General features: G+C 46.5%; 2 protein-coding genes across 3 annotated transcripts in view; both read right to left on the bottom strand.

The window, feature by feature from the left end:
* Positions 1-20,056: 20,056 nt before the first annotated feature.
* LOC139546006 (putative proline-rich protein 21) lies at positions 20,057-21,468 on the bottom strand. The gene is made up of 2 exons (XM_071354269.1): positions 21,463-21,468; positions 20,057-21,283 (listed from the first exon to the last, which is right to left on the bottom strand). The coding sequence occupies exons 1-2, from the start codon at positions 21,466-21,468 to the stop codon at positions 20,057-20,059; spliced, it is 1,233 nt and encodes a 410-aa protein (XP_071210370.1).
* Positions 21,469-23,233: 1,765 nt separating this feature from the next.
* The window catches only part of LOC139544992 (E3 ubiquitin-protein ligase znrf3-like), a 231,369-nt gene continuing 227,363 nt past the window's right edge, over positions 23,234-27,239 (bottom strand). For both annotated transcript variants that reach the window (XM_071352276.1, XM_071352277.1), the window contains exon 8: positions 23,234-27,189. In XM_071352276.1, coding sequence (XP_071208377.1) covers positions 25,358-27,189 — 1,832 coding nt within the window. In that variant the 3' untranslated portion in view covers positions 23,234-25,357. The remainder of the gene's footprint in view (positions 27,190-27,239) is intronic.

Raw genomic sequence — 27,239 nt, 5'->3', positions numbered from 1 at the left:
CACTTGTCAGTGGTGTAAAATACTTAAGTAAAAATAAGTACTACTTAAGTAGTTTTTTGGGGGTATCTGTACTTTACTTTACTATTTATATTTCTGACAACTTTTACTTTTTCTTCACTACATTCCTAAAGAAAATAATGTACTTGTTACTCCATACATTTTCCCTGACACCCAAAAGTACTCGTTACATTTTGAATGCTTAGCAGGACAGGAAAATGGTCCAATTCACACACTTATCAAGAGAACATCCCTGGTCATCCCTACCGCCTCTGATCTGGCGGACTCACTAAACACAAATGCTTCTTTGTAAATTATGTCTGAGTGTTGGAGTGTGGCCCTAGATATCGGTAAACTCAAAAAACAAAAAAATCTTGCCGTCTCGTTTGCTTAATATAAGGAATTTGAAATGATTTACACTTTTACTTTTGATAGTTAAGTATATTTTAGCAATTACATTTACTTTTTACACTTAAGTATATTTAAAACCAAATACTTTTAGACTTTTACTCAATTAGTATTTTACTGTGTGACTTTTACTTTTACTTGAGTCATTTTCTATGAAGCTATCTTCACTTTACTCAAGTATGACAGTCGGGTACTTTTTCCACCATTGACACTAGTAAGGATGTTATAAATCCCTGTATCGCTATTGATAGATTGGTTGTCTTTAACTTGGGAAGTTGTTGAGGGACCCCCCCCCCCCCTGTTATGTGAACTGGCGAGAGATGAGTGTCACATGGAGTTTCTGTAAAGTGAGAGATTTCTATTTACAGTGAACCAGTGACATGTACCAGTATTCATATCAAAGAGGTTCTGTGGAAATACATAAGAGAACATTGTATGTAAGCCTCACTCCTGTTTCTGTAGCGTAAGGCAGCTTGATGTGTATGTAGTTTCTCCTAGACAGAACGCTAGTCTGAGCCCTTAGCCAAACCAAAGACACTAAACTGTCACGGGCACTAGTACATTTCATGAATATACAGCACATCCTGTATGGGATCCTAGATATCCTGCTGCTCGGCCCCACCACCACCTCCAGGGTATCTATCTGGATTAGCTACTATTTCCGTCGTGGTTTGGGAAAGTAAATAAAGATTAACCAAATTTAAAACTGAAAAAGGCTGAAGAGTTCCAGTGAAGAGTATTTTCAGAACTACAGGTAGGTATTTAGCATGATATATTTTTTGAATGACTCATAGTTTCACAGTTATGTCCAAACTTGAGATGCGTGTCTTTCGTTCAAGTTTGACAGCCCAAGTTTTAACTCATATTTTCATGTGAAAAAATTGCTTTGATATCCATGAGAGATTGGTGTTAAATTAGAAGATTCAGTGCATTCTGATAATTGTGTGTGTAGGAGATTTTACAGGGTTTACAGAAGCACAATTAGGCCAGTGTGTTGTGTGAGGCGATACAGTGCTATGTAGCTAAAGAAGTGCTTTTAAGAACACTCTCTTTACTCAGCACTCACTGGGTTTGTTTAGCCTAATGATCCAGGGTTTGGTTAATCTAGAGAGAGAGGAGCACTGAGAGGTACAGTATCCAAAGTAAACCTAGTGACCTGCCCTATAGCTCCCAAACCACACCAGACCAGACCCAGCCAATGTTATCACTATGTACAAGCACCAGGAGGGAGGGAAGGAGGTCGGAAGATACCCCAACCCTGCCCGGAACACACCAGAGACAGACCTTATATTTATTTATTTATTTCACCTTTATTTAACCAGGTAGGCAAGTTGAGAACAAGTTCTCATTTACAATTGCGACCTGGCCCAAGATAAAGCAAAGCAGTTCGACACATACAACAACACAGAGTTACACATGGAGTAAAACAAACATACATTCAATAATACAGTAGAAAAATAAGTCTATATACAATGTGAGCAAATGAGTTGAGATAAGGGAGGTAAATGCAAAAAAAGGCTATGGTGGCGAAGTAAATACAATATAGCAAGTAAAACACTGGAATGGTAGATTTGCAGTGGAAGAATGTGCAAAGTAGAAATATAAATAATGGGGTGCAAAGGAGCAAAATAAATAAATAAATACAGTAGGGGAAGGGATAGTTGTTTGGGCTAAATTATAGATGGGCTATGTACTGGTGCAGTAATCTGTGGGCTGCTCTGACAGCTGGTGCTTAAAGCTAGTGAGGGAGATAAGTGTTTCCAGTTTCAGAGATTTTTGTAGTTCGTTCCAGTCATTGGCAGCAGAGAACTGGAAGGAGAGGCGGCCAAAGGAGGAATTGGTTTTGGGGGTGACCAGAGAGATATACCTGCTGGAGCACGTGCTACAGGTGGGTGCTGCTATGGTGACCAGCGAGCTGAGATAAGGGGGGACTTTACCTAGCAGGGTCTTGTAGATGACCTGGAGCCAGTGGGTTTGGCGACGAGTATGAAGCGAGGGCCAGCCAACGAGAGCGTACAGGTCGCAGTGGTGGGTAGTATATGGGGCTTTGGTGACAAAACAGATGGCACTGTGATAGACTGCATCCAATTTATTGAGTAGGGTATTGGAGGCTATTTTGTAAATTACATCGCCGAAGTCGAGGATCGGTAGGATGGTCAGTTTTACGAGGGTATGTTTGGCAGCATGAGTGAAGGATGCTTTGTTGCGAAATAGGAAGCCGATTCTAGATTTAACTTTGGATTGGAGATGTTTGATGTGAGTCTGGAAGGAGAGTTTACAGTCTAACCAGACACCTAGGTATTTGTAGTTGTCCACATATTCTAAGTCAGAACCGTCCAGAGTAGTGATGCTGGACGGGCGGGCAGGTGCAGGCAGCGAACGATTATGATTAGGGGGTTAGGGTTTGTGAATTACAGGCCTCTGTTCATATAGGCTTAGTTATCCCACATAATAACCCCCAGAGAGGGGGAGTGTACAAGGCATTTATGTTCATTTATAACCTTCAGAGAGCACAAGGCATACATCATAGTTCTGTTCCATTCCAGAACACTTATGGGTTCCAGATGATGATGTAACTGTGGTGTAACATACTCCCTCATTTTCCAGCTTAGCAGCATTGTGTGGAAGTTATATTGCACAGTAAAAATGAACATGTTTTTTTTGTGTTAAAGTTTTTAATAACTATTAAAAAAGGGCTAGACAAAATCAGACCACAACAACCATCCAATAAACAGACAAACACTCATTCCAACTCTGAAAAAGATCACCATGTAAATCAAAATCAAAATGTTATTTGTCACATGTGCCGAATACAACAGGTATTTGTGAAATGCTTACCGTGAAATGCTTACTTACAAGCCCTTAACCAACAGTGCAGTTCAAGCAATATAGTTAATCAAATATTTACTAAATAAAATAAAGTTTAAAAATGTAATCAATCAAAAAGTAACACAAGAAATGTACCTAACAATAACAAGGCTATATACAGGGGGTACCGGTACTGAGTCAATGTGTGGGGGTACAGGTTAATCGAAGTAATTTGTAAAGTGACTATGCATATATAATAAACAGCGAGTAGCAGCAGTGTAAAAACAAGAAAACCTCAGTTGCCTTGCTTTTTTTAAGGCTCGCTCGCTGAACTCTGAATGTTATCATCCTAGATGGTGATGGTGTAGATTTCTACTGAAATTATATGATGGCCTGCCTGCCTGGCGTAACAGTCTATGACTTGGGTGGCTGGAGTCTCTGACAATTGTTTGGGCCTTCCTCTGACACCGCCTAGTATATAGGTCCTGGATGTCAGGAAGCTTGGCCCCAGTGATGTACTGGGCCATACGCACTACCCTTCCGGTCAGATGCCGGAGTAATCTAACAATTCCACAACAACTACTTAATACACAGAAATCTAAGTAAAGGGATGGAATAAGAATATGTGCATATTAATATATGGATGAGCGATGGTCATCTTGCATAGGCAAGATGCAATAGATGGTATAAAATACAGCATATACTGTACATATGGGATGAGTAATGCAAGATATGTAAACATCATTATTAAAGTGGCATTAACTGACTAGTCATCCATTTGTTAGAGTGGAAAATGATTCAAGTCTGTATGTAGGCAGCAGCATCTATGTGTTAGTGATGGCTGTTTAACAGTCTGATGGCCTTGAGATAGAAGCTGTTTTTCAGTCTCTCGGTCAGCTTTGATGCACCTGTACTCACCTCGCCTTCTGGATGATAGCGGGGTGAACAGGCAGTGGCTCGGGTGGTTGTTGTCCTTGATGATATTTTTGGCCTTCCTGTGACATCGGGTGCTGTAGGTGTCCTGTAGGGCAGGTAGTTTGCCCCCGGTGATGTGTTGTGCAGACCGCACCACCCTCTGGAGAGCCCTGCGGTTGTGGGCGGTGCAGTTGCAATACCATGCGGTGATACAGCCCGACAGGATGCTCTCAATTGTGCATCTGTAAAAGTTTGTGAGTGTTTTTGTTGACAAGCCAATTTTCTTCAGCCTCCTGAGGTTGAGCACACACCCTTGTGGGGCCCCAGTGTTGAGGATCAGCGAAGTGGAGATGTTGGTTCCTACCTTCACAACCTGGGGGCAGCCTGTCAGGAAGTCCAGGACCCAATCGCACAGGGCGGGGTTGAGACCCAGGGCCTCAAGCCTAATGATGAGCTTGGAGGGTATAATGGTGTTGAATGCTGAGCTGTAGTCAATGAACAGCATTCTTACATAGGTATTCCTCTTGTCCAGATGGGATAGGGTAGTATCCAGTGTGATGGCGATTGCATCGTTTGTGGACCTATTGGGGCGGTATGCAAATTGAAGTGGGTCTAGCGTGACAGGTAGGGTGGAGGTGATATGATCCTTGACTAGTCTACCAAAGCACTTCATGATGACAGAAGTGAGTGCTACGAGGCGAAAGTCGTTCAGTTCAGTTACCTTTTCCTTCTTAGTAATGCGTCTGGCCACCTGTTTAAAGGTCTTGCTCACATTGGCTATGGAGAGCGTGATCACACAGTCATCCATTCTTTTCTATCAATGAAAAAGGTTTGTTGTAGCCTATAGTTTTGCTTTGTCTGAATCTACATTGACCCACACAGTGCAGTATTCCAGGTAAGCCTGGTTACAACAGTCTTGGTAGTGGATACGGGATCTGTAGTCTCATTGGTAAACATTGACGCCCATGTGTGCCTTGCAGGGCGTGTCCTGGCCTCCAGCACCGTTAGCTAGTTAGTGTGTGCCTTGCAGGGCGTGTCCTGGCCTCCAGCACCGTTAGCTAGTTAGCTTCCAGTGTTTAGACAATAGGGGTGATCAGCGTCACACCGTGATAAAGTCTGTCCTGGACAGTGGTGATGGGGCCATGATGTTTAGTGTTTAAACGCCTCCTGATCATACCCAGTATAGATTCTACCATACTGTTTACCCTGAATGGAGCCTCCCTAGCCTTTTCTTTCCGTCCTGCTTCCTGGTCAGCACTGTCTTGCTTTTTACGTGTTTCTGTCTGTCTTTCTCCCTGTATCTCTCTCTTTTCTCAATGTATTTACATCAGTATCTCTGTCTTTCTCTCTTTCTCCATCTCTCTCTGTCCCCGTCTTTTTTAAGTTGGGACAGTGTCCAGCTGTGGGGGGAAATGGGGCAGTGATGGGGCAATGATGTTTACCCACTTCCTGATCACACTGTACGGCAGCACACACCCTGCTATGGTGTTTATATTGTCTGAAGCCTTCCCAGCCGCCTCAAAGTTTCTCAGTTCCTCAGTTTCACAGTTTCTCAGTCTCTGTCTCTGTTGCTCTCCGTCTTTCTGAATGTTTCTCTCTGTTCTTCTCTCGTCGTTTGCTCATTTTCTTTCTTTCTTTCTCTCTCTATTTCTGTTTGTCACAATCTTTCTGTATTTCTCTTGCAACACTCTGACACACCCACTCAGTCTGACACACCCACTGAAACAAATGTAATTCCGAGTATATTCTTAATATGGGTTTGTGGGAAGCCGAATATGTACAATAACCTGCTTGATAACTTAGCCTTAAAATAGGCCTACCTTTTTGGAACAGCTTTTAACTTCTATTATGTGACATTAGAGCATGTGTCAAACTCATTCCACGGAGGGCTGAGTGGCTGCGGGTTTTCGCTTGAACATTGAATTAAGGAAACTAACCACGTTATCTGGTTGTTTCATTGAAGGGAAAAAGAGAAAACCCACATACGTGGGTTGTTATTCTTCACCTCTCCTCCCTCTCTGATAAGATATCTAAATTGTGCACATGCTTCCCCTGTACAGTAGATCAAATCAAATCAAATGTGCCAAATACAACAGGTGTAGACCTTACTGTGAAATGCTTACGTACAAGCTCTTAACCAACAATGCAATTCGAGAAATAGAGTTAAGAAAATATTTACTAAATAAAATAAAGTAAAAAAATAAATAAAAAGTAACACAATAAAATGACATAACAATAACGAGGCTATATACAGGGGGTACCGGTACCGAGTCAATGTGCGGGGGTACAGGTCAGTCGAGGTAATTTGTACATGTAGGTAGGGGTAAAGTGACTATGCATAGATAATAAACAGTGAGTAAAATCAGTGTAAAACAAGGGGGGGTGGGGGGGTCAACGTAAATAGTCCGGATGGCCATTAGATTAATTGCACAGCAGTCTTATAGTTTGGGGGTAGACGCACTACTACAATCAGCACAGCAGTCTTATAGCTTGGGGGTAGACGCACTACTACAATCAGCACAGCAGTCTTATAGCTTGGGGGTAGACGCACTACTACAATCAGCACAGCAGTCTTATAGTTTGGGGGTAGACGCACTACTACAATCAGCACAGCAGTCTTATAGTTTGGGGGTAGACACACTACTACAATCAGCACAGCAGTCTTATAGTTTGGGGGTAGACGCACTACTACAATCAGCACAGCAGTCTTAAAGTTTGGGGGTAGACACACTACTACAATCAGCACAGCAGTCTTATAGCTTGGGGGTAGACACACTACTACAATCAGCACAGCAGTCTTATAGTTTGGGGGTAGACACACTAATACAATCAGCACAGCAGTCTTATAGTTTGGGGGTAGACACACTACTACAATCAGCACAGCAGTCTTATAGTTTGGGGGTAGACACACTACTACAATCAGCACAGCAGTCTTATAGTTTGGGGGTAGACACACTAGTACAATCAGCACAGCAGTCTTATAGCTTGGGGGTAGACACACTACTACAATCAGCACAGCAGTCTTATAGTTTGGGGGTAGACACACTACTACAATCAGCACAGCAGTCTTATAGTTTGGGGGTAGACGCACTACTACAATCAGCACAGCTGCTGGTTCATTTTGACCAAGACAAAGAGATCATTCTGTGATGTGACGTCTCGCCCTATGGCGTCGGGGCAGTACTCTGTCATCAGATGGAGGACGGGTCAGAGAAACCCATTGGATTCGCCACACGCACGCTGACGGGTGCTGAGAAGGGTTATTCACAGTTAGACAAGGAAGGCCATAGTTTTTGCTGTGAAAAGCTTTCATCAGTACCTCTACGGCTGTCATTTCACCATATGCACTGACCACCAACCACTGATGAGCCTTTTCAGTGAATCAAGTTGCATTCCTCCTATGGCTTCAGCAGGGATACAGCGCTGGGTCCTCACAAGGTCAGCTTACCAGTACACTGTAGTGTACAGAGCAGGGAAGGACAATGCAAACGCAGACATGCTCAGCCGTCTCCCGCTACCAGAGATGCCCACCACCACTGTGGTGCCTCCCGAGATAATTTTCCTAATGGAGAGATTGTTAAAGTCACCTGTGAATGCCAAACAGATCAAACAGTGGACAGACCGGGATCCTATCCTGGCCCAAGTGAAAAGATTCCTCATGCAGGGTTAGCCTCCCGTCATAGAGGATGATGGACTGAGACCTTATACTGTACAAAGCGCAAAACTGAGCTGAGTGTGCAGGATGGCTGCATACTCTTGGGGGTCCATAGTGGTTGTTCTGCCCCCTGGCCGTGCACGAGTCATGGATAAGGTCCTTGAGGCTCACCTGGGTGCCTCCCGGATGAAAAGTTTAGCCAGATCTTACATCTGGTGGCCTAACATGGATCAGGATGTAGGAAACAATGGGAAATCATGTTCTGAGTGCCAGATCAACCAGAAGATGGCGCTGCCTGCGCCGATACATCTGTGGGAGTGGCCTGACTGCCCGTGGTCCAGGCTGCACATAGACCTCGCAGGCCCTTTCATGGGCCACATGTTCCTTGTCATGGTGTAAGCACATTCCAGGTGGCTGGAGGCTCACATCCTGAGCAACATCACAGCGACCACAACCATCTAAAAGCTTTGGCAGGTGTTTGCAACCCATGGTCTGCCTGACTCTCTTGTGTCCGACAATGCAACAACCTTTACCTGTGATTTGTTCCAAGAATTCATGCGGAAAAACGGGATTTACCATGTCCTCAGCGCTCCATTTCACCCGGCCTCGAACAGCTTAGCGGGCTGTGCAGAGACTGGAAGAGGGGCTCAAAAAGGTGGGGGAACCATCACAACTAAGACTGGGGGAACCATCACAACTAAGACTGGGGGAACCATCACAACTAAGACTGGGGGAACCATCACAACTAAGACTGGGGGAACCATCACAACTAAGACTGGGGGAACCATCACAACTAAGACTGGGGGAACCATCACAACTAAGACTGGGGGAACCATCACAACTAAGACTGGGGGAACCATCACAACTAAGACTGGGGGAACCATCACAACTAAGACTGGGGGAACCATCACAACTAAGACTGGGGGAACCATCACAACTAAGACTGGGGGAACCATCACAACTAAGACTGGGGGAACCATCACAACTAAGACTGGGGGAACCATCACAACTAAGACTGGGGGGAACCATCACAACTAAGACTGGGGGAACCATCACAACTAAGACTGGGGGAACCATCACAACTAAGACTGGGGAAACCATCACAACTAAGACTGGGGGAACCATCACAACTAAGACTGAGGAAACCATCACAACTAAGACTGGGGGAACCATCACAACTAAGACTGGGGGAACCATCACAACTAAGACTGGGGGAACCATCACAACTAAGACTGGGGGAACCATCACAACTAAGACTGGGGGAACCATCACAACTAAGACTGGGGGGAACCATCACAACTAAGACTGGGGAAACCATCACAACTAAGACTGGGGAAACCATCACAACTAAGACTGGGGAAACCATCACAACTAAGACTGGGGAAACCATCACAACTAAGACTGGGGAAACCATCACAACTAAGACTGTGGGAACCATCACAACTAAGCCTGGGGGAACCATCACAACTAAGACTGGGGAAACCATCACAACTAAGACTGGGGGAACCATCACAACTAAGACTGGGGGAACCATCACAACTAAGACTGGGGGAACCATCACAACTAAGACTGGGGGAACCATCACAACTAAGACTGGGGGAACCATCACAACTAAGACTGGGGGAACCATCACAACTAAGACTGGGGGAACCATCACAACTAAGACTGGGGGAACCATCACAACTAAGACTGGGGGAACCATCACAACTAAGACTGGGGGAACCATCACAACTAAGACTGGGGAAACCATCACAACTAAGACTGGGGGAACCATCACAACTAAGACTGGGGGAACCATCACAACTAAGACTGGGGGGAACCATCACAACTAAGACTGGGGGAACCATCACAACTAAGACTGGGGGGAACCATCACAACTAAGACTGGGGGGAACCATCACAACTAAGACTGGGGGAACCATCACAACTAAGACTGGGGGGAACCATCACAACTAAGACTGGGGGAACCATCACAACTAAGACTGGGGGAACCATCACAACTAAGACTGGGGGGAACCATCACAACTAAGACTGGGGGGAACCATCACAACTAAGACTGGGGGAACCATCACAACTAAGACTGGGGGGAACCATCACAACTAAGACTGGGGGAACCATCACAACTAAGACTGGGGGAACCATCACAACTAAGACTGGGGGAACCATCACAACTAAGACTGGGGGAACCATCACAACTAAGACTGGGGGAACCATCACAACTAAGACTGGGGGGAACCATCACAACTAAGACTGGGGGAACCATCACAACTAAGACTGGGGGAACCATCACAACTAAGACTGGGGGAACCATCACAACTAAGACTGGGGGAACCATCACAACTAAGACTGGGGGAACCATCACAACTAAGACTGGGGGAACCATCACAACTAAGACTGGGGGAACCATCACAACTAAGACTGGGGGAACCATCACAACTAAGACTGGGGGAACCATCACAACTAAGACTGGGGGAACCATCACAACTAAGACTGGGGAAACCATCACAACTAAGACTGGGGGAACCATCACAACTAAGACTGGGGGAACCATCACAACTAAGACTGGGGGAACCATCACAACTAAGACTGGGGGAACCATCACAACTAAGACTGGGGGAACCATCACAACTAAGACTGGGGGAACCATCACAACTAAGCCTGGGGGAACCATCACAACTAAGACTGGGGGAACCATCACAACTAAGACTGGGGGAACCATCACAACTAAGACTGGGGGAACCATCACAACTAAGACTGGGGGAACCATCACAACTAAGCCTGGGGGGAACCATCACAACTAAGACTGGGGGAACCATCACAACTAAGACTGGGGGAACCATCACAACTAAGACTGGGGGAACCATCACAACTAAGACTGGGGGAACCATCACAACTAAGCCTGGGGGGAACCATCACAACTAAGACTGGGGGAACCATCACAACTAAGCCTGGGGGGAACCATCACAACTAAGACTGGGGGGAACCATCACAACTAAGACTGGGGGAACCATCACAACTAAGACTGGGGGAACCATCACAACTAAGACTGGGGAAACCATCACAACTAAGACTGGGGGAACCATCACAACTAAGACTGGGGGAACCATCACAACTAAGACTGGGGGAACCATCACAACTAAGCCTGGGGGAACCATCACAACTAAGACTGGGGGAACCATCACAACTAAGACTGGGGGAACCATCACAACTAAGACTGGGGGAACCATCACAACTAAGACTGGGGGAACCATCACAACTAAGACTGGGGGAACCATCACAACTAAGACTGGGGGGAACCATCACAACTAAGACTGGGGGAACCATCACAACTAAGACTGGGGGAACCATCACAACTAAGACTGGGGGAACCATCACAACTAAGACTGGGGGAACCATCACAACTAAGACTGGGGGAACCATCACAACTAAGACTGGGGGAACCATCACAACTAAGACTGGGGGGAACCATCACAACTAAGACTGGGGGAACCATCACAACTAAGACTGGGGAAACCATCACAACTAAGACTGGGGGAACCATCACAACTAAGACTGGGGGAACCATCACAACTAAGACTGGGGGGAACCATCACAACTAAGACTGGGGAAACCATCACAACTAAGACTGGGGGAACCATCATAACTAAGACTGGGGGGAACCATCACAACTAAGCCTGGGGGAACCATCACAACTAAGACTGGGGGGAACCATCACAACTAAGACTGGGGGAACCATCACAACTAAGACTGGGGGGAACCATCACAACTAAGACTGGGGGAACCATCACAACTAAGACTGGGGGAACCATCACAACTAAGACTGGGGGAACCATCACAACTAAGACTGGGGGAACCATCACAACTAAGCCTGGGGGAACCATCACAACTAAGACTGGGGGGAACCATCACAACTAAGACTGGGGGAACCATCACAACTAAGCCTGGGGGGAACCATCACAACTAAGACTGGGGGAACCATCACAACTAAGACTGGGGGGAACCATCACAACTAAGACTGGGGGAACCATCACAACTAAGCCTGGGGGGAACCATCACAACTAAGCCTGGGGGAACCATCACAACTAAGACTGGGGGAACCATCACAACTAAGCCTGGGGGGAACCATCACAACTAAGACTGGGGAAACCATCACAACTAAGCCTGGGGGAACCATCAAAACTAAGCCTGGGGGAACCATCACAACTAAGCCTGGGGGGAACCATCACAACTAAGACTGGGGGAACCATCACAACTAAGACTGGGGGGAACCATCACAACTAAGACTGGGGGAACCATCACAACTAAGACTGGGGGACCCATCACAACTAAGACTGGGGGAACCATCACAACTAAGACTGGGGGAACCATCACAACTAAGACTGGGGGAACCATCACAACTAAGACTGGGGGAACCATCACAACTAAGACTGGGGGAACCATCACAACTAAGACTGGGGGAACCATCACAACTAAGACTGGGGGAACCATCACAACTAAGACTGGGGGAACCATCACAACTAAGACTGGGGGAACCATCACAACTAAGACTGGGGGAACCATCACAACTAAGACTGGGGGAACCATCACAACTAAGACTGGGGGAACCATCACAACTAAGCCTGGGGGGAACCATCACAACTAAGACTGGGGGAACCATCACAACTAAGACTGGGGGAACCATCACAACTAAGACTGGGGGAACCATCACAACTAAGACTGGGGGGAACCATCACAACTAAGCCTGGGGGAACCATCACAACTAAGCCTGGGGGGAACCATCACAACTAAGACTGGGGGAACCATCACAACTAAGACTGGGGGGAACCATCACAACTAAGACTGGGGGAACCATCACAACTAAGCCTGGGGGGAACCATCACAACTAAGCCTGGGGGAACCATCACAACTAAGACTGGGGGAACCATCACAACTAAGCCTGGGGGGAACCATCACAACTAAGACTGGGGAAACCATCACAACTAAGCCTGGGGGAACCATCAAAACTAAGCCTGGGGGAACCATCACAACTAAGCCTGGGGGGAACCATCACAACTAAGACTGGGGGAACCATCACAACTAAGCCTGGGGGGAACCATCACAACTAAGCCTGGGGGAACCATCACAACTAAGCCTGGGGGAACCATCACAACTAAGACTGGGGGAACCATCACAACTAAGACTGGGGGAACCATCACAACTAAGACTGGGGGAACCATCACAACTAAGACTGGGGGAACCATCACAACTAAGACTGGGGGAACCATCACAACTAAGACTGGGGGAACCATCACAACTAAGACTGGGGGAACCATCACAACTAAGACTGGGGGAACCATCACAACTAAGACTGGGGGAACCATCACAACTAAGACTGGGGGAACCATCACAACTAAGACTGGGGGGAACCATCACAACTAAGACTGGGGGAACCATCACAACTAAGACTGGGGGACCCATCACAACTAAGACTGGGGGAACCATCACAACTAAGACTGGGGGAACCATCACAACTAAGACTGGGGGAACCATCACAACTAAGACTGGGGGAACCATCACAACTAAGACTGGGGGAACCATCACAACTAAGACTGGGGGAACCATCACAACTAAGACTGGGGGAACCATCACAACTAAGACTGGGGGAACCATCACAACTAAGACTGGGGGAACCATCACAACTAAGACTGGGGGAACCATCACAACTAAGACTGGGGGAACCATCACAACTAAGACTGGGGGAACCATCACAACTAAGACTGGGGGAACCATCACAACTAAGCCTGGGGGGAACCATCACAACTAAGACTGGGGGAACCATCACAACTAAGACTGGGGGAACCATCACAACTAAGACTGGGGGAACCATCACAACTAAGACTGGGGGGAACCATCACAACTAAGCCTGGGGGAACCATCACAACTAAGCCTGGGGGGAACCATCACAACTAAGCCTGGGGGAACCATCACAACTAAGCCTGGGGGGAACCCTCACAACTAAGCCTGGGGGAACCATCACAACTAAGACTGGGGGAACCATCACAACTAAGACTGGGGGAACCATCACAACTAAGACTGGGGGGAACCATCACAACTAAGACTGTGGGGGAACCATCACAACTAAGACTGGGGGAACCATCACAACTAAGACTGGGGTAACCATCACAACTAAGACTGGGGGGAACCATCACAACTAAGACTGGGGGAACCATCACAACTAAGACTGGGGGAACCATCACAACTAAGACTGGGGGAACCATCACAACTAAGACTGGGGGAACCATCACAACTAAGACTGGGGGAACCATCACAACTAAGACTGGGGGAACCATCACAACTAAGACTGGGGGAACCATCACAACTAAGACTGGGGGAACCATCACAACTAAGACTGGGGGAACCATCACAACTAAGACTGGGGGAACCATCACAACTAAGACTGGGGGAACCATCACAACTAAGACTGGGGGGAACCATCACAACTAAGACTGGGGGAACCATCACAACTAAGACTGGGGGACCCATCACAACTAAGACTGGGGGAACCATCACAACTAAGACTGGGGGAACCATCACAACTAAGACTGGGGGAACCATCACAACTAAGACTGGGGGAACCATCACAACTAAGACTGGGGGAACCATCACAACTAAGACTGGGGAAACCATCACAACTAAGACTGGGGGAACCATCACAACTAAGACTGGGGGAACCATCACAACTAAGACTGGGGGAACCATCACAACTAAGACTGGGGGAACCATCACAACTAAGACTGGGGGAACCATCACAACTAAGACTGGGGGAACCATCACAACTAAGACTGGGGGAACCATCACAACTAAGCCTGGGGGGAACCATCACAACTAAGACTGGGGGAACCATCACAACTAAGACTGGGGGAACCATCACAACTAAGACTGGGGGAACCATCACAACTAAGACTGGGGGGAACCATCACAACTAAGCCTGGGGGAACCATCACAACTAAGCCTGGGGGGAACCATCACAACTAAGCCTGGGGGAACCATCACAACTAAGCCTGGGGGGAACCATCACAACTAAGCCTGGGGGAACCATCACAACTAAGACTGGGGGAACCATCACAACTAAGACTGGGGGAACCATCACAACTAAGACTGGGGGGAACCATCACAACTAAGACTGGGGGAACCATCACAACTAAGACTGGGGGGACCATCACAACTAAGACTGGGGGAACCATCACAACTAAGACTGGGGGAACCATCACAACTAAGACTGGGGGGAACCATCACAACTAAGACTGGGGGAACCATCACAACTAAGACTGGGGGAACCATCACAACTAAGACTGGGGGAACCATCACAACTAAGACTGGGGGAACCATCACAACTAAGACTGGGGGAACCATCACAACTAAGACTGGGGGAACCATCACAACTAAGACTGGGGGAACCATCACAACTAAGACTGGGGGAACCATCACAACTAAGACTGGGGGAACCATCACAACTAAGACTGGGGGAACCATCATAACTAAGACTGGGGGAACCATCACAACTAAGCCTGGGGGGAACCATCACAACTAAGCCTGGGGGAACCATCACAACTAAGACTGGGGGAACCATCACAACTAAGCCTGGGGGGAACCATCACAACTAAGCCTGGGGGAACCATCACAACTAAGACTGGGGGAACCATCACAACTAAGACTGGGGGAACCATCACAACTAAGACTGGGGGAACCATCACAACTAAGCCTGGGGGAACCATCACAACTAAGACTGGGGGAACCATCACAACTAAGACTGGGGGAACCATCACAACTAAGACTGGGGGAACCATCACAACTAAGCCTGGGGGGAACCATCACAACTAAGACTGGGGGAACCATCACAACTAAGACTGGGGGGAACCATCACAACTAAGACTGGGGGAACCATCACAACTAAGCCTGGGGGGAACCATCACAACTAAGCCTGGGGGAACCATCACAACTAAGACTGGGGAAACCATCACAACTAAGACTGGGGGAACCATCACAACTAAGACTGGGGGAACCATCACAACTAAGACTGGGGGAACCATCACAACTAAGCCTGGGGGAACCATCACAACTAAGACTGGGGGAACCATCACAACTAAGACTGGGGGAACCATCACAACTAAGACTGGGGGAACCATCACAACTAAGACTGGGGAAACCATCACAACTAAGCCTGGGGGGAACCATCACAACTAAGACTGGGGGAACCATCACAACTAAGACTGGGGGAACCATCACAACTAAGCCTGGGGGGAACCATCACAACTAAGACTGGGGGAACCATCACAACTAAGCTCTCTCGGTTCTTGTATCAGTACCGCATCACGCCACAAACAGCAACAGGACAGACTCCAGCTGAGATGTTGATGGGCAGAAAGCCAAAAGCTCACCTGAATCTACTGCGTCCGGACATCAAAGCACGAGTGGAACAGAAGCAGGAGAAATAAAAAGAGAGACATGACCACCACGCGAGGGAGAGAACGTTAAAACCCAATGACACGGTCGACATCTGCAACTTCACAACCAGCCAACATTGGTTGCCAGGTACCATTCTGAGTCAGAGTGGTCCAGTCTCCTTTGTGGTCAAACTGAGTGATGGTCGAGTCATGTGCAGACAACAGGACCACATCCGCCTGCGCTATGACAAAGAAACGACCATGGTTGCAGACGGAACCGTGGCAGGTGGTAGTATACAAGTTCCTGCAGAGGGTGATGGATTTTCTCTCCCAAACACCCAACCCGCTCCGGTGCCCTCAGACCCAGCTCCACTGGGAGACGCCTTACCTGTGTCTTGTGGCACACCAGGAGTACTGCGCAGATCACAGCGTAGTCACAAGCCTCCTGAAAGACTAACTCTGTAGTTGAGATCCAGAGACTTGTGGTGTTAGTGTTTGTTTGGAACAGCAGACTTAGTTGAAAAAAAATAAGGACTGTCATTTTTTTGTTTGTTTACATTTACAGTAACACTAGCAGAAGATCTAAAGAGTTGAAAACACTGATGTGACTTACTTCTTAATCTTATGTTTATACCTCATAGGGGGGGATTGAAATTATTATAGTGTTATAGTGTGGACACTATATAAATAATTACATTGAATATGTTATTGTACTTACTTGCAGTATAGTATGATTACTATTCATGTGTTCATGGTTATTATTGGCATTGTCCTTGACCGTGACTTTTCCCCTTTGATGATGTCATCACCCAGAGTTGTACCTGTTCAATGCGACTCTACCACAGGATGAGTGGGCTGCATCACTTCGCTGTGTTTGTACCATTTATACATGGCTGTACACCTTTTATGTATTAGGTTTGTCACGCACTGACCATAGAGAGCCTTTTCTATTCTCTATTTTGGTTAGGTCGGGGTGTGACTAGGAGGGGGTGTTCCTATCTAGGTGTTTTGTTTCTATGTTGGGCTGGTATGGTTCCCAATCAGAGGCAGCTGTTTATCTTTGTCTCTGATTGGGGATCATATTTAGGCAGCTTTTTCCCACTGGGTTTTTGTGGGATCTTGTTTGTGTATAGTTGCCTTGAGCACTGCATAGCTTCACGTTCGTTTTGTTCTTTCTTGTTTTTTGCCGGTTCACGTAACCATGAACCCAAACCACGCTGCATTTTGGTCCGATTCTTACAACAACGTTCGTGACAAGGTTGAAAATTAAGGAAAGTAATATTGAATTGCGTGTGGGCATTGCTTGTCAAGTTACTACATTTTGTATCACATTCAAATGATAAAACTGGGGGGGACAAAACAAGGCATCCCCAGTGAAAGTTGTGCCCCTGTGTTTAACTATTTCCTTCTTGATGTGAAGGAGATGCATCAGGTTTACATCATCTCTGAACCAGGCCATCTTTCTGTATGACAACCCAATCAAATAATCAACAAATAACTTTCCGTGCTTATCTGAAAATAATTTCTGGTCACAGATTACATTTCTTGCAGTTAATTGAGTGGCTACTGTTAGGAAAAGGTGACGCATTTGAGCCAAAACAATTTGCTGTGTAAATTGACCTAAATCCACTAGTGGAATAGAGTTCATTGGCCATCTCCTATAATTGTTTTAGAGTTTCTGCCAGGACTTTGTTAGGTGTATAAGCTGTGCTTTGTTCACTGCCAGCAGAGATGACATAGCGTTCTTTTTGTATCTGTGCCACATCACATTTTGCCCTGCCCTCACTGTAGCTGCTTACTGTCTGCCTCAACAACAACACCACAGATACCAACACCAAGCCTTTACAAGCTGCAGTACAAGGAGCATAGTGAAATCCTGACCTGGTTGAGTCTACTTGACATGATCATGTATGTTAAACTAGAGGATCACTAGGCTATCTAGAGCTCAAGGAGACTTAATATAATGAAATTACTGTACACAGTATGTGTTGGTACAGAGGTGTTGAGGATGTAGTGGTGTTGAGGATGTAGAGGTGTTGAGGTGTTGAGGATGTAGAGATGTTGAGGATGTAGAGGTGTTGAGGATGTAGAGATATTGAGGATGTAGATGTGTTGAGGATGTAGAGATGTTGAGGATGTAGAGGTGTTGAGGATGTAGAGGTGTTGAGGATATAGAGGTGTTGAAAATCTAGAGGTGTTGAGGATGTAGAGGTGTTGAGGATGTAGAGGTGTTGAGGATATAGAGGTGTTGAGGATGTAGAGGTGTTGAGGTGTTGAAGTTGTAGAGATGTTGAGGATGTGGAGGTGTTGAGGATGTAGAGGTGTTGAGGATGTAGATGTGTTGAGGATGTAGAGGTGTTGAGGTGTTGAGGATGTAGAGGTGTTGAGGATGTAGATGTTGAGGATCTAGAGGTGTTGAGGATGTAGAAGTGTTGAGGTGTTGAGGATGTAGAGGTGTTGAGGATATAGATGTGTTGAGGCTGTAGAGGTGTTGAGGTGTTGAGGTTGTAGAGATGTTGAGGATGTAGGGGTGTTGAGGATGTAGATGTTTTGAGGATGTAGAGGTGTTGTGGTGTTGAGGATGTAGAGGTGTTGAGGATGTATAGGTGTTGAGGTGTTGAGGATGTAGATGTGTTGAGGATGTAGATGTGTTGAGGATCTAGAGGTGTTGAGGATGTAGAAGTGTTGAGGATGTAGAGGTGTTGAGGATATAGATGTGTTGAGGATGTAGAGGTGTTGAGGTGTTGAGGTTGTAGAGATGTTGAGGATGTAGGGGTGTTGAGGATGTAGAGGAGTTGAGGATGTAGAGGTGTTGAGGTTGTAGAGATGTTGAGGATGTAGAGGTTTTGAGGATGTAGAGATGTTGAGGTGTTGAGGATGTAGATGTGTTGAGGATCTAGAGGTGTTGAGGATGTAGAGGTGTTGAGGATGTAGAGGTGTTGAGGATGTAGAAGTGTTGAGGATGTAGAGGTGTTGAGGTGTTGAGGTTGTAGAGATGTTGAGGATGTAGGGGTGTTGAGGATGTAGATGTGTTGAGGATGTAGAGGTGTTAAGGATGTAGAGGTGTTGTGGTGTTGAGGATGTAGAGGTGTTGAGGATGTATAGGTGTTGAGGTGTTGAGGATGTAGATGTGTTGAGGATGTAGATGTGTTGAGGATCTAGAGGTGTTGAGGATGTAGAAGTGTTGAGGTGTTGAGGATGTAGAGGTGTTGAGGATATAGATGTGTTGAGGATGTAGAGGTGTTGAGGTGTTGAGGATGTAGAGGTGTTGAGGATATAGATGTGTTGAGGATGTAGAGGTGTTGAGGTGTTGAGGTTGTAGAGATGTTGAGGATGTAGGGGTGTTGAGGATGTAGATGTGTTGAGGATGTAGAGGTGTTAAGGCTGTAGAGGTGTTGTGGTGTTGAGGATGTAGAGGTGTTGAGGATGTATAGGTGTTGAGGTGTTGAGGATGTAGATGTGTTGAGGATGTAGATGTGTTGAGGATCTAGAGGTGTTGAGGATGTAGAAGTGTTGAGGTGTTGAGGATGTAGAGGTGTTGAGGATATAGATGTGTTGAGGATGTAGAGGTGTTGAGGTGTTGAGGTTGTAGAGATGTTGAGGATGTAGGGGTGTTGAGGATGTAGAGGAGTTGAGGATGTAGAGGTGTTGAGGTTGTAGAGATGTTGAGGATGTAGAGGTTTTGAGGATGTAGAGATGTTGAGGTGTTGAGGATGTAGATGTGTTGAGGATCTAGAGGTGTTGAGGATGTAGAAGTGTTGAGGATGTAGAGGTGTTGAGGTGTTGAGGTTGTAGAGATGTTGAGGATGTAGGGGTGTTGAGGATGTAGATGTGTTGAGGATGTAGATGTGTTAAGGATGTAGAGGTGTTGTGGTGTTGAGGATGTAGAGGTGTTGAGGATGTATAGGTGTTGAGGTGTTGAGGATGTAGATGTGTTGAGGATGTAGATGTGTTGAGGATCTAGAGGTGTTGAGGATGTAGAAGTGTTGAGGTGTTGAGGATGTAGAGGTGTTGAGGATATAGATGTGTTGAGGATGTAGAGGTGTTGAGGTGTTGAGGTTGTAGAGATGTTGAGGATGTAGGGGTGTTGAGGATGTAGAGGGGTTGAGGATGTAGAGGTGTTGAGGTGTTGAGGTTGTAGAGATGTTGAGGATGTAGAGGTTTTGAGGATGTAGAGATGTTGAGGTGTTGAGGATGTAGATGTGTTGAGGATCTAGAGGTGTTGAGGATGTAGAGCTGTTGTGGTGTTGAGGATGTAGAAGTGTTGAGGTGTTGAGGATGTAGAGGTGTTGAGGATGTAGAGGTGTTGAGGATGTAGAGGTGTTGAGGTTGTAGAGATGTTGAGGATGTAGAGGTGTTGAGGATGTAGAGATGTTGAGGATGTAAAGGTGTTGAGGATGTAGAGATGTTGAGGATGTAGAGGTGTTGAGGATGTAGAGGGGTTGAGGATGTAGCGGTGTTGAGGATGTTGAGGTGTTGAGGATGTAGAGGGGTTGAGGATGTAGAGGTGTTGAGGATGTAGAGGTGTTGAGGATGTAGAGGTGTTTAGGATGTTGAGGAGTTGAGGATGTAGAGGGGTTGAGGATGTAGCGGTGTTGAGGATGTATAGGTTTTGAGGTGTTGAGGATGTAGAGGGGTTGAGGATGTAGAGGGATTGAGGATGTAGCGGTGTTGAGGATGTAGAGGGGTTGAGGATGTAGAGGTGTTGAGGATGTAGAGGTGTTGAGGATGTAGCGGTGTTGAGGATGTATAGGTTTTGAGGTGTTGAGGATGTAGAGGGGTTGAGGATGTAGAGGTGTTGAGGATGTAGAGGTGTTGAAGATGTAGAGGGGTTGAGGATGTAGAGGTGTTGAGGATGTAGAAATATTGAGGATGTAGCGGTGTTGAGGATTTAGAGATGTTGAGGTTGTAGAGGTGTTGAGGATGTAGAGGTGTTGAGGATGTAGCGGTGTTGAGGATGTAGCGGTGTTGAGGATGTAGAGATGGTGAGGATGTAGAGATGGTGAGGATGTAGAGGTGTTGAGGATGTAGCGGTGTTGAGGATGTAGAGGTGTTGAGGATGTTGAGGTGTTGAGGATCTAGAGGTGTTGAGGATGTAGTTCTGAAAATGTAAGGCATGGCTAAACCTATGAGACAAATCCCTGTGGCATTGGGGTTTCACATGCACACATAGCATATCTGCTGATGTATTTGAGAGTAGATTTGCATAAAGCATGTTACTCAAACCATGACTGAAGTAATACGTCACGCCGCATACAGGCATGTCGATAAGGTAAATGTGCACTATATCATATTACTGCACGGCATTTTGATTGAGGTCCAAGAAACACAAGATAAAGATATTGCATTGAAGAATGACATTATAATTAGTTGTTCCAAACAGTTCTCCTTTTAAGCATCCATCTGATCAGATAATGATGCGGTGCCTAACCGTTCTAGTGCAGCCTCATTGTCTAATGCAACACTGTGGCAAAAAAAAGAGGGAATTCAGCTCTTTCTTATTTTTACCAGACTATAATCATGACTAGCATCTTATTGTGTTATAACCGACTCCACCTCCTCAAATGGCTATAAAGACATAACTATCATAATAGAATGGTTTGAAGGGAATTCAGCTCCTTCTTCTCACCTCACACTGTCCCTAGTGTGAACCTGCACATTGATCTGGTACTGCTACTTCCTGTATATAGCTCCACATTGATCTGGTACTGGTACACCCTGTATATAGCTCCACATTGATCTGGTGCTGATACTTCCTGTATATAGCTCCACATTGATCTGGTACTGGTACTTCCTGTATATAGCTCCACATTGATCTGGCACTGGTACTCCCTGTATATAGCTCCACATTGATCTGGTACTGATACTTCCTGTATATAACTCCACATTGATCTGGTACTGAAACTTCCTGTATATAGCTCCATTCTTGTGTATTTTATTCATCTTGTTCTATTGTTTTAATTGTACTTATTTTTCACTCTGCATCATTGGGAAGGGCTAGTAAGTACGCATTTCACTGTAAATTCTAGACCTGGCCCATGTGACAAGTAATGTGTGCGTCAATAAAGACTGCTTTGACTGCTCCCTGGTGGTGACAACAAGGAGTATTCTTGGAGTAGGGTGAAACAGTGAAGTTGCCCCTAGACGCTGATCTTGGGTCAGTTTTGCATTTCCCCCACAAATGGTTAATGTTAGGATTGGGGGAAGGGAAGCTGATCCTAGATTTGTTCCTAGGGGAAACTTCACCCTGGAGCAGGGTGAATCATTAGTCTAAAACATTTTGCGACAAAAACAGTTTACGCCAAAAGGAAAACGTTTTGCAACGAAAACGAGTTTCTATTGGACAAATTCAGGTAGGTCCCTCCCAGTTTCATTCCGTTTGGTTCCTAGTGAATACACCCCAGTGTTCTCATCTTGGGGTGAATCTTAATTGTATTTCCTTGATTGCTTTCGTCCGCTCTCCTCAGTCGCGTTCGTCTCAAAAAAACATAGATATTGCCCTTAAATGCACCTCGGAACCTCTCCTATGATGCATTTTGAGGAGGACAAGAATCAAGGATTAACAATTGTAGATTCTTAGTTTTGAATATGGATATTTTAAGCATGTTGTTTCCCGTCCACTAGGTGGAGACAGATCAGAAGCAGCGTTCTAGGCCAGCAGACGTTCTAGGCCAGCAGACGTTCTAGGCCAGCAGACGTTCTAGGCCAGCAGACGACAGTAGGGTAACTACATGGGCTGCTTCCCAAATTGCACCCTATTCCTTATATAGTCTACTACTTTTTACCAAGGTGCACTTTTGTGACGTAGCTTCAGAGGACTATTCAGTCTCTCTCAGTTAACTCCAAGCCAGTCAAAGTTATGTGGTTTAAAATGTTCTGTATATATGCTTTCCTACCAAAATGTTCTTCCCAAAAGAGATGTAGATCTATACCATATTTAAAAGATCAATTCTAATCAACACTGCACTGTTGTCAATTTCCCTGAATGAAGATGAAAAGGTTGGGGGGGAAAAAACACAACAATGTGATTTACTTGAATAAAACTGTATATTTTACAGATCTTTGAACACTTTAATTACACAACTGTATGGTAATACATTTTTTTAATACATTTTTGGTCAGAGAATATTTAATAATTTTGTGTGCAATTACCATGTATTTAGCGATTTATCACAAACAGCAACCAAATAACTCAAAAACGTTCATACACTCAACATAAGACATGGCTTGAAGATAAATATATTAGTAAATAAATATTCAGAGAACATATTTCCATTTATGAAATATGCTGCTATACAGATACAGAAATATACAGATTGATTTCTAGCCTTTTTTAAACATTTGTAAAATGATAATGATGGAGAAAATCATTATATTCTTTAAAAAAAAAATATTAATTTTGTGTACACATTTTCTTTTAATACAATCTTCTTAAGTGCTACAAATAATTAAAAAAAACAATTAAATAGTGACTTGGGTAACCCAAAATGTTATATTTGTAGTACATATCTTTATGCAAAGGAAAGATTAGATTCTCAATATCTTTCATTGATTACAGCTCTGGGTTTACATATAAATATTGCTATTTCAAAATGATTGCCTCTGAAGACAATGGGTACATTTCATAGAAACAGTAAAAACAACACAAAGAAGGCATGTATGAACGACGTTGATATTGTTTGAGAGCATGATGTGTACTGTATGATTTAATAAAATAAAAAAAATCTGACATTTGTGTAACTGCCCTGTGTAACCCACAGCCACAGTGTAAAAGGGATCCCTTGTGAAGAATTTTTTCTTTCTTCCTTTGGCCTTTTTTGACACACAACAGCTTTATAGAACCATATTAGAACCGTATATTATAGCCGTATATTATAGCTTAAGTGTTGAGGAGGAGGCTAGATGAGTGACTGCAAAAAAACAACAAAAACAAAAACAAGAGCTTCTAACGTACAAGTCGTGACTAAACCTGATATAAATCCAATCCTTTGAAGATTTCCAAATGTCTTTCTACAAACTCAGAGAAAACCTGTCACGACGTGGGCCTTTATTTAGTCAAAAGGTGACACACAGCCCAAGATAGTAAGGATGGCTCAGTGGCCTAAGGCTTGGTCTGGTGCGCATGTTCTAGAAGGCACAATGTTCTGAACATCGCAGATAGACATGTATTCTATATAGAACAGACTCTCTATTATGTAGAACAGAGAACTGAGTCAACATTCTATCTGCATTGTTCGAGAATATTGCGCCCCATTGAGTATCCCAAGAGAGAACTGTAGTCTAGTTAGTATAGCTTAGCTCAATGAAAGAGTGTGTGACTGTGACAAACTGCCGCCCCTCGAACTAGCAAGGACCCCGCCCCTCCACCCAACCCGCTAAAAAATAAAATAAGTTGATGTTTTGGTATTCTTCCATAACCTTTCATCTGAGTGTGGTGGTTTGTTGACGCTTGTTGTCCAAGCTGTATATGCAACGTTATGTCATAAGAGCAGTAAAGTACAATAAACACATACATAAAGTACATATGCATGTACACACAGGTATGTGTGGGATTATAAAACAAATTAAATGTATCCTCAAACAACTTGCACAGTCCAGAGTCCAGATGTGAAAAACAACTTACTAAATCAGAAGAAAGAAAATGTCACAAACTGGGCCCAGCTAACACAGTTTGTTACTCTCCAAATGGGTCTCAGGATCCGGACTGACCCTGTCTGGAACCCATGGAACTGTAAGGGCTGGGCTAGCCTACGTGTTGATTTGTGGCCTTGCCAAGCCATCCACTGTTACAACCAACCACCGTGAACTTCCACCCATATGTTGTAGCCTGATTCTCTATCTATCTGAGCCTGTAGACTCCGCTGGTGAGGCATGGCCACGAGTCAGAGTGATGTGGGTTGAGCTGGGCTTATGCTGAGCTGCTGATGGCCACAGGAATGAACTGATTATATCTAGATACGCCAGGCAGGCAGGCCATCATATCATTTCAGTAGAAATCTACACCATCACCATCTAGGATGATAACATTCAGAGTTCAGCGAGCGAGGCTTAAAAAAAGCAAGGCAACTGAGGTTTTCTTGACTGACCGACCGACCGGTTAGGTACCAAACAGGCTGTTTGTTTGAGTCCCTGTTTCTGGGCTCCACACTTCCTCATACCCCCAGACCCTTGTCTGTAGCTTTACTGTTTCCAGATGCATCGTGGGTAGTGTAGTTCAGGGGGTGGAACAGGGCCCTGGTCTCTTCTTCCTGGGTGGGGTTCGCTTGACCTCTGAACTGTCCTGAGGTGAAGTACCCTCCCTCACCAGGCTCCACCCGCCCCCCAGTCCGCCCCTCGCCCCCCTGCCCCAAGGTAAGGCTGGCTAGCAGTAGGCTGCTCTGATACAGAGTCTCCGTCCCCAAGCCCAGCTCATAGTCTGTGCCCTGGTGGATTATGGGTATTCTCTGGCTGAGCCCGCCACAGCAGGCATCTGAGTCTGCAGCGTGGTGCGCATACTGCACATTCACAGCATAGTCCTCATTATAGCGCCCCCCTGTGGCCCGGTGAACCTTCATCTCCTTGTAAAAGCAATAGGGCAGGCCCTCATAGCTCACCTGCTCCGACGGAGCCAGCAGGTGCTCCCCAGGGTGGTAAAAGTTCTGCTCTGCCCCCCTGTGACAGCCCGAGGAGGAGGCCATAGGCCCCACCCAGTCTGAGTCCTGCCTCTGATATCCCTGCTGACCTTTGCTCTCCATGTTGGGAGGGAGCACCTCGAAACAGCAGCTACACGCCCCTGCTCCCCCAAGGCCATGCTCCACCCTTGTCTCCGCCCCTGTCTGCCCTCCCTTCCCCATGTCCACTGTGGCTCCCTCTGGAGGCCTGGCTGAGGTAGTGCTGGTGTCCCTGTGTTGTTCCAGTGACGAGCGGCTGCTGTAGCTGTGCTCCAGACTGCAGCTGGAGAGCTGGTCCCCCACACTGAACCCTGAGGTTACAGGAGGAGGCTGTGGTTGCAGGCTGTCGCCATCGTGGCCCCCCGAGGGAGCTGGGGTTAGGGAGTCCTCGGCTGTGGAGGGGCAGGCGGTGGAGGCCCCTGCAGACGTGGCCCCTGGCTCCCCTTGCGACCCCCTACAGGGGCTCTTACTGCGGTAGACGTAGGGGTCGTAGTCAGAGCTCAGGGAGCTGCGGAAAGTGGAACAGGAGCCGTATACCCCCTGGTTGCTAACCTCGGTGCAGTCCAGCATAGAGTCACTGGAGGAACAGTGGCAGTGGCCAGAGCTGCTGCTGCTGTCGCTGCCCGGGCAGTCGGCCAGGTAACCACTGCACACTGAGCGGTGGCCATGGTAACAGCCCAGACCCGAGGCACCGCTCCCTGCCTCAGCCATCCTGGAGCTGGTGGCAGGGGCCATGTGGACCACCGTGGGGTAGAGCAGCCCCCCTTGGAAAGCCATGCTGTGGGGGCCCTTGTGGGGCCCGGCGCGTCCAGTCACCCCTCCTATGCCTGCTGCCCCCTGGGTCCCCTCACCCTGCTGGGGGAACGTCAGTCCCTGGAGGTAGTAGTGTTGGTACATGGTCTCGTACTGCGAGTAGCAGGCGGCCCGCGAGAAGCTGCGTCCGTGGAACTTAGTCCTCTTGAAGGCGCCGTGGTGGGGCCCTGGCTGCTGGTACTGGGGGTAGGCGGGGGGGTTGAGGCCCAGGTGCTGCAGCCCACAGTGATGGGGGTTGAGAGAGTGGTCCAGGTGCAGGGTTGGGTGGGGGTGGTAGCCCCGGAAGAAGGCCCCGGCGTGGGCAGACTGGGGAGGGTACAGGCCCTGGGGGTCTGAGTGCTGGTCCACTGTGAGCACTGTGATGGGGTTACCATGGGGGTCCATCGAGGTGCGGGTGGGGTAGGCAGTCACCTGCCCAGAACGGTGCACCCTGCCAGGGTAGTGGACAGGCAGGACTACCCTCTGCTGCCGGCTGTAGACTGGGTCCATGCACACAGCGCCGGCGTTACCCTTCTTTTGCTCTGAGAAGAGAATAGGGGTGTAAGTGAGGGGGAGAGTTTGGTTAACGCAG

Source organism: Salvelinus alpinus, chromosome 19 (genome assembly GCF_045679555.1).
Source record: "Salvelinus alpinus chromosome 19, SLU_Salpinus.1, whole genome shotgun sequence".
NCBI classification, from domain to species: domain Eukaryota; kingdom Metazoa; phylum Chordata; class Actinopteri; order Salmoniformes; family Salmonidae; genus Salvelinus; species Salvelinus alpinus.
Note: the sequence above shows the minus strand (reverse complement) of the source record. Positions and strands in the feature narration are given on the sequence as shown.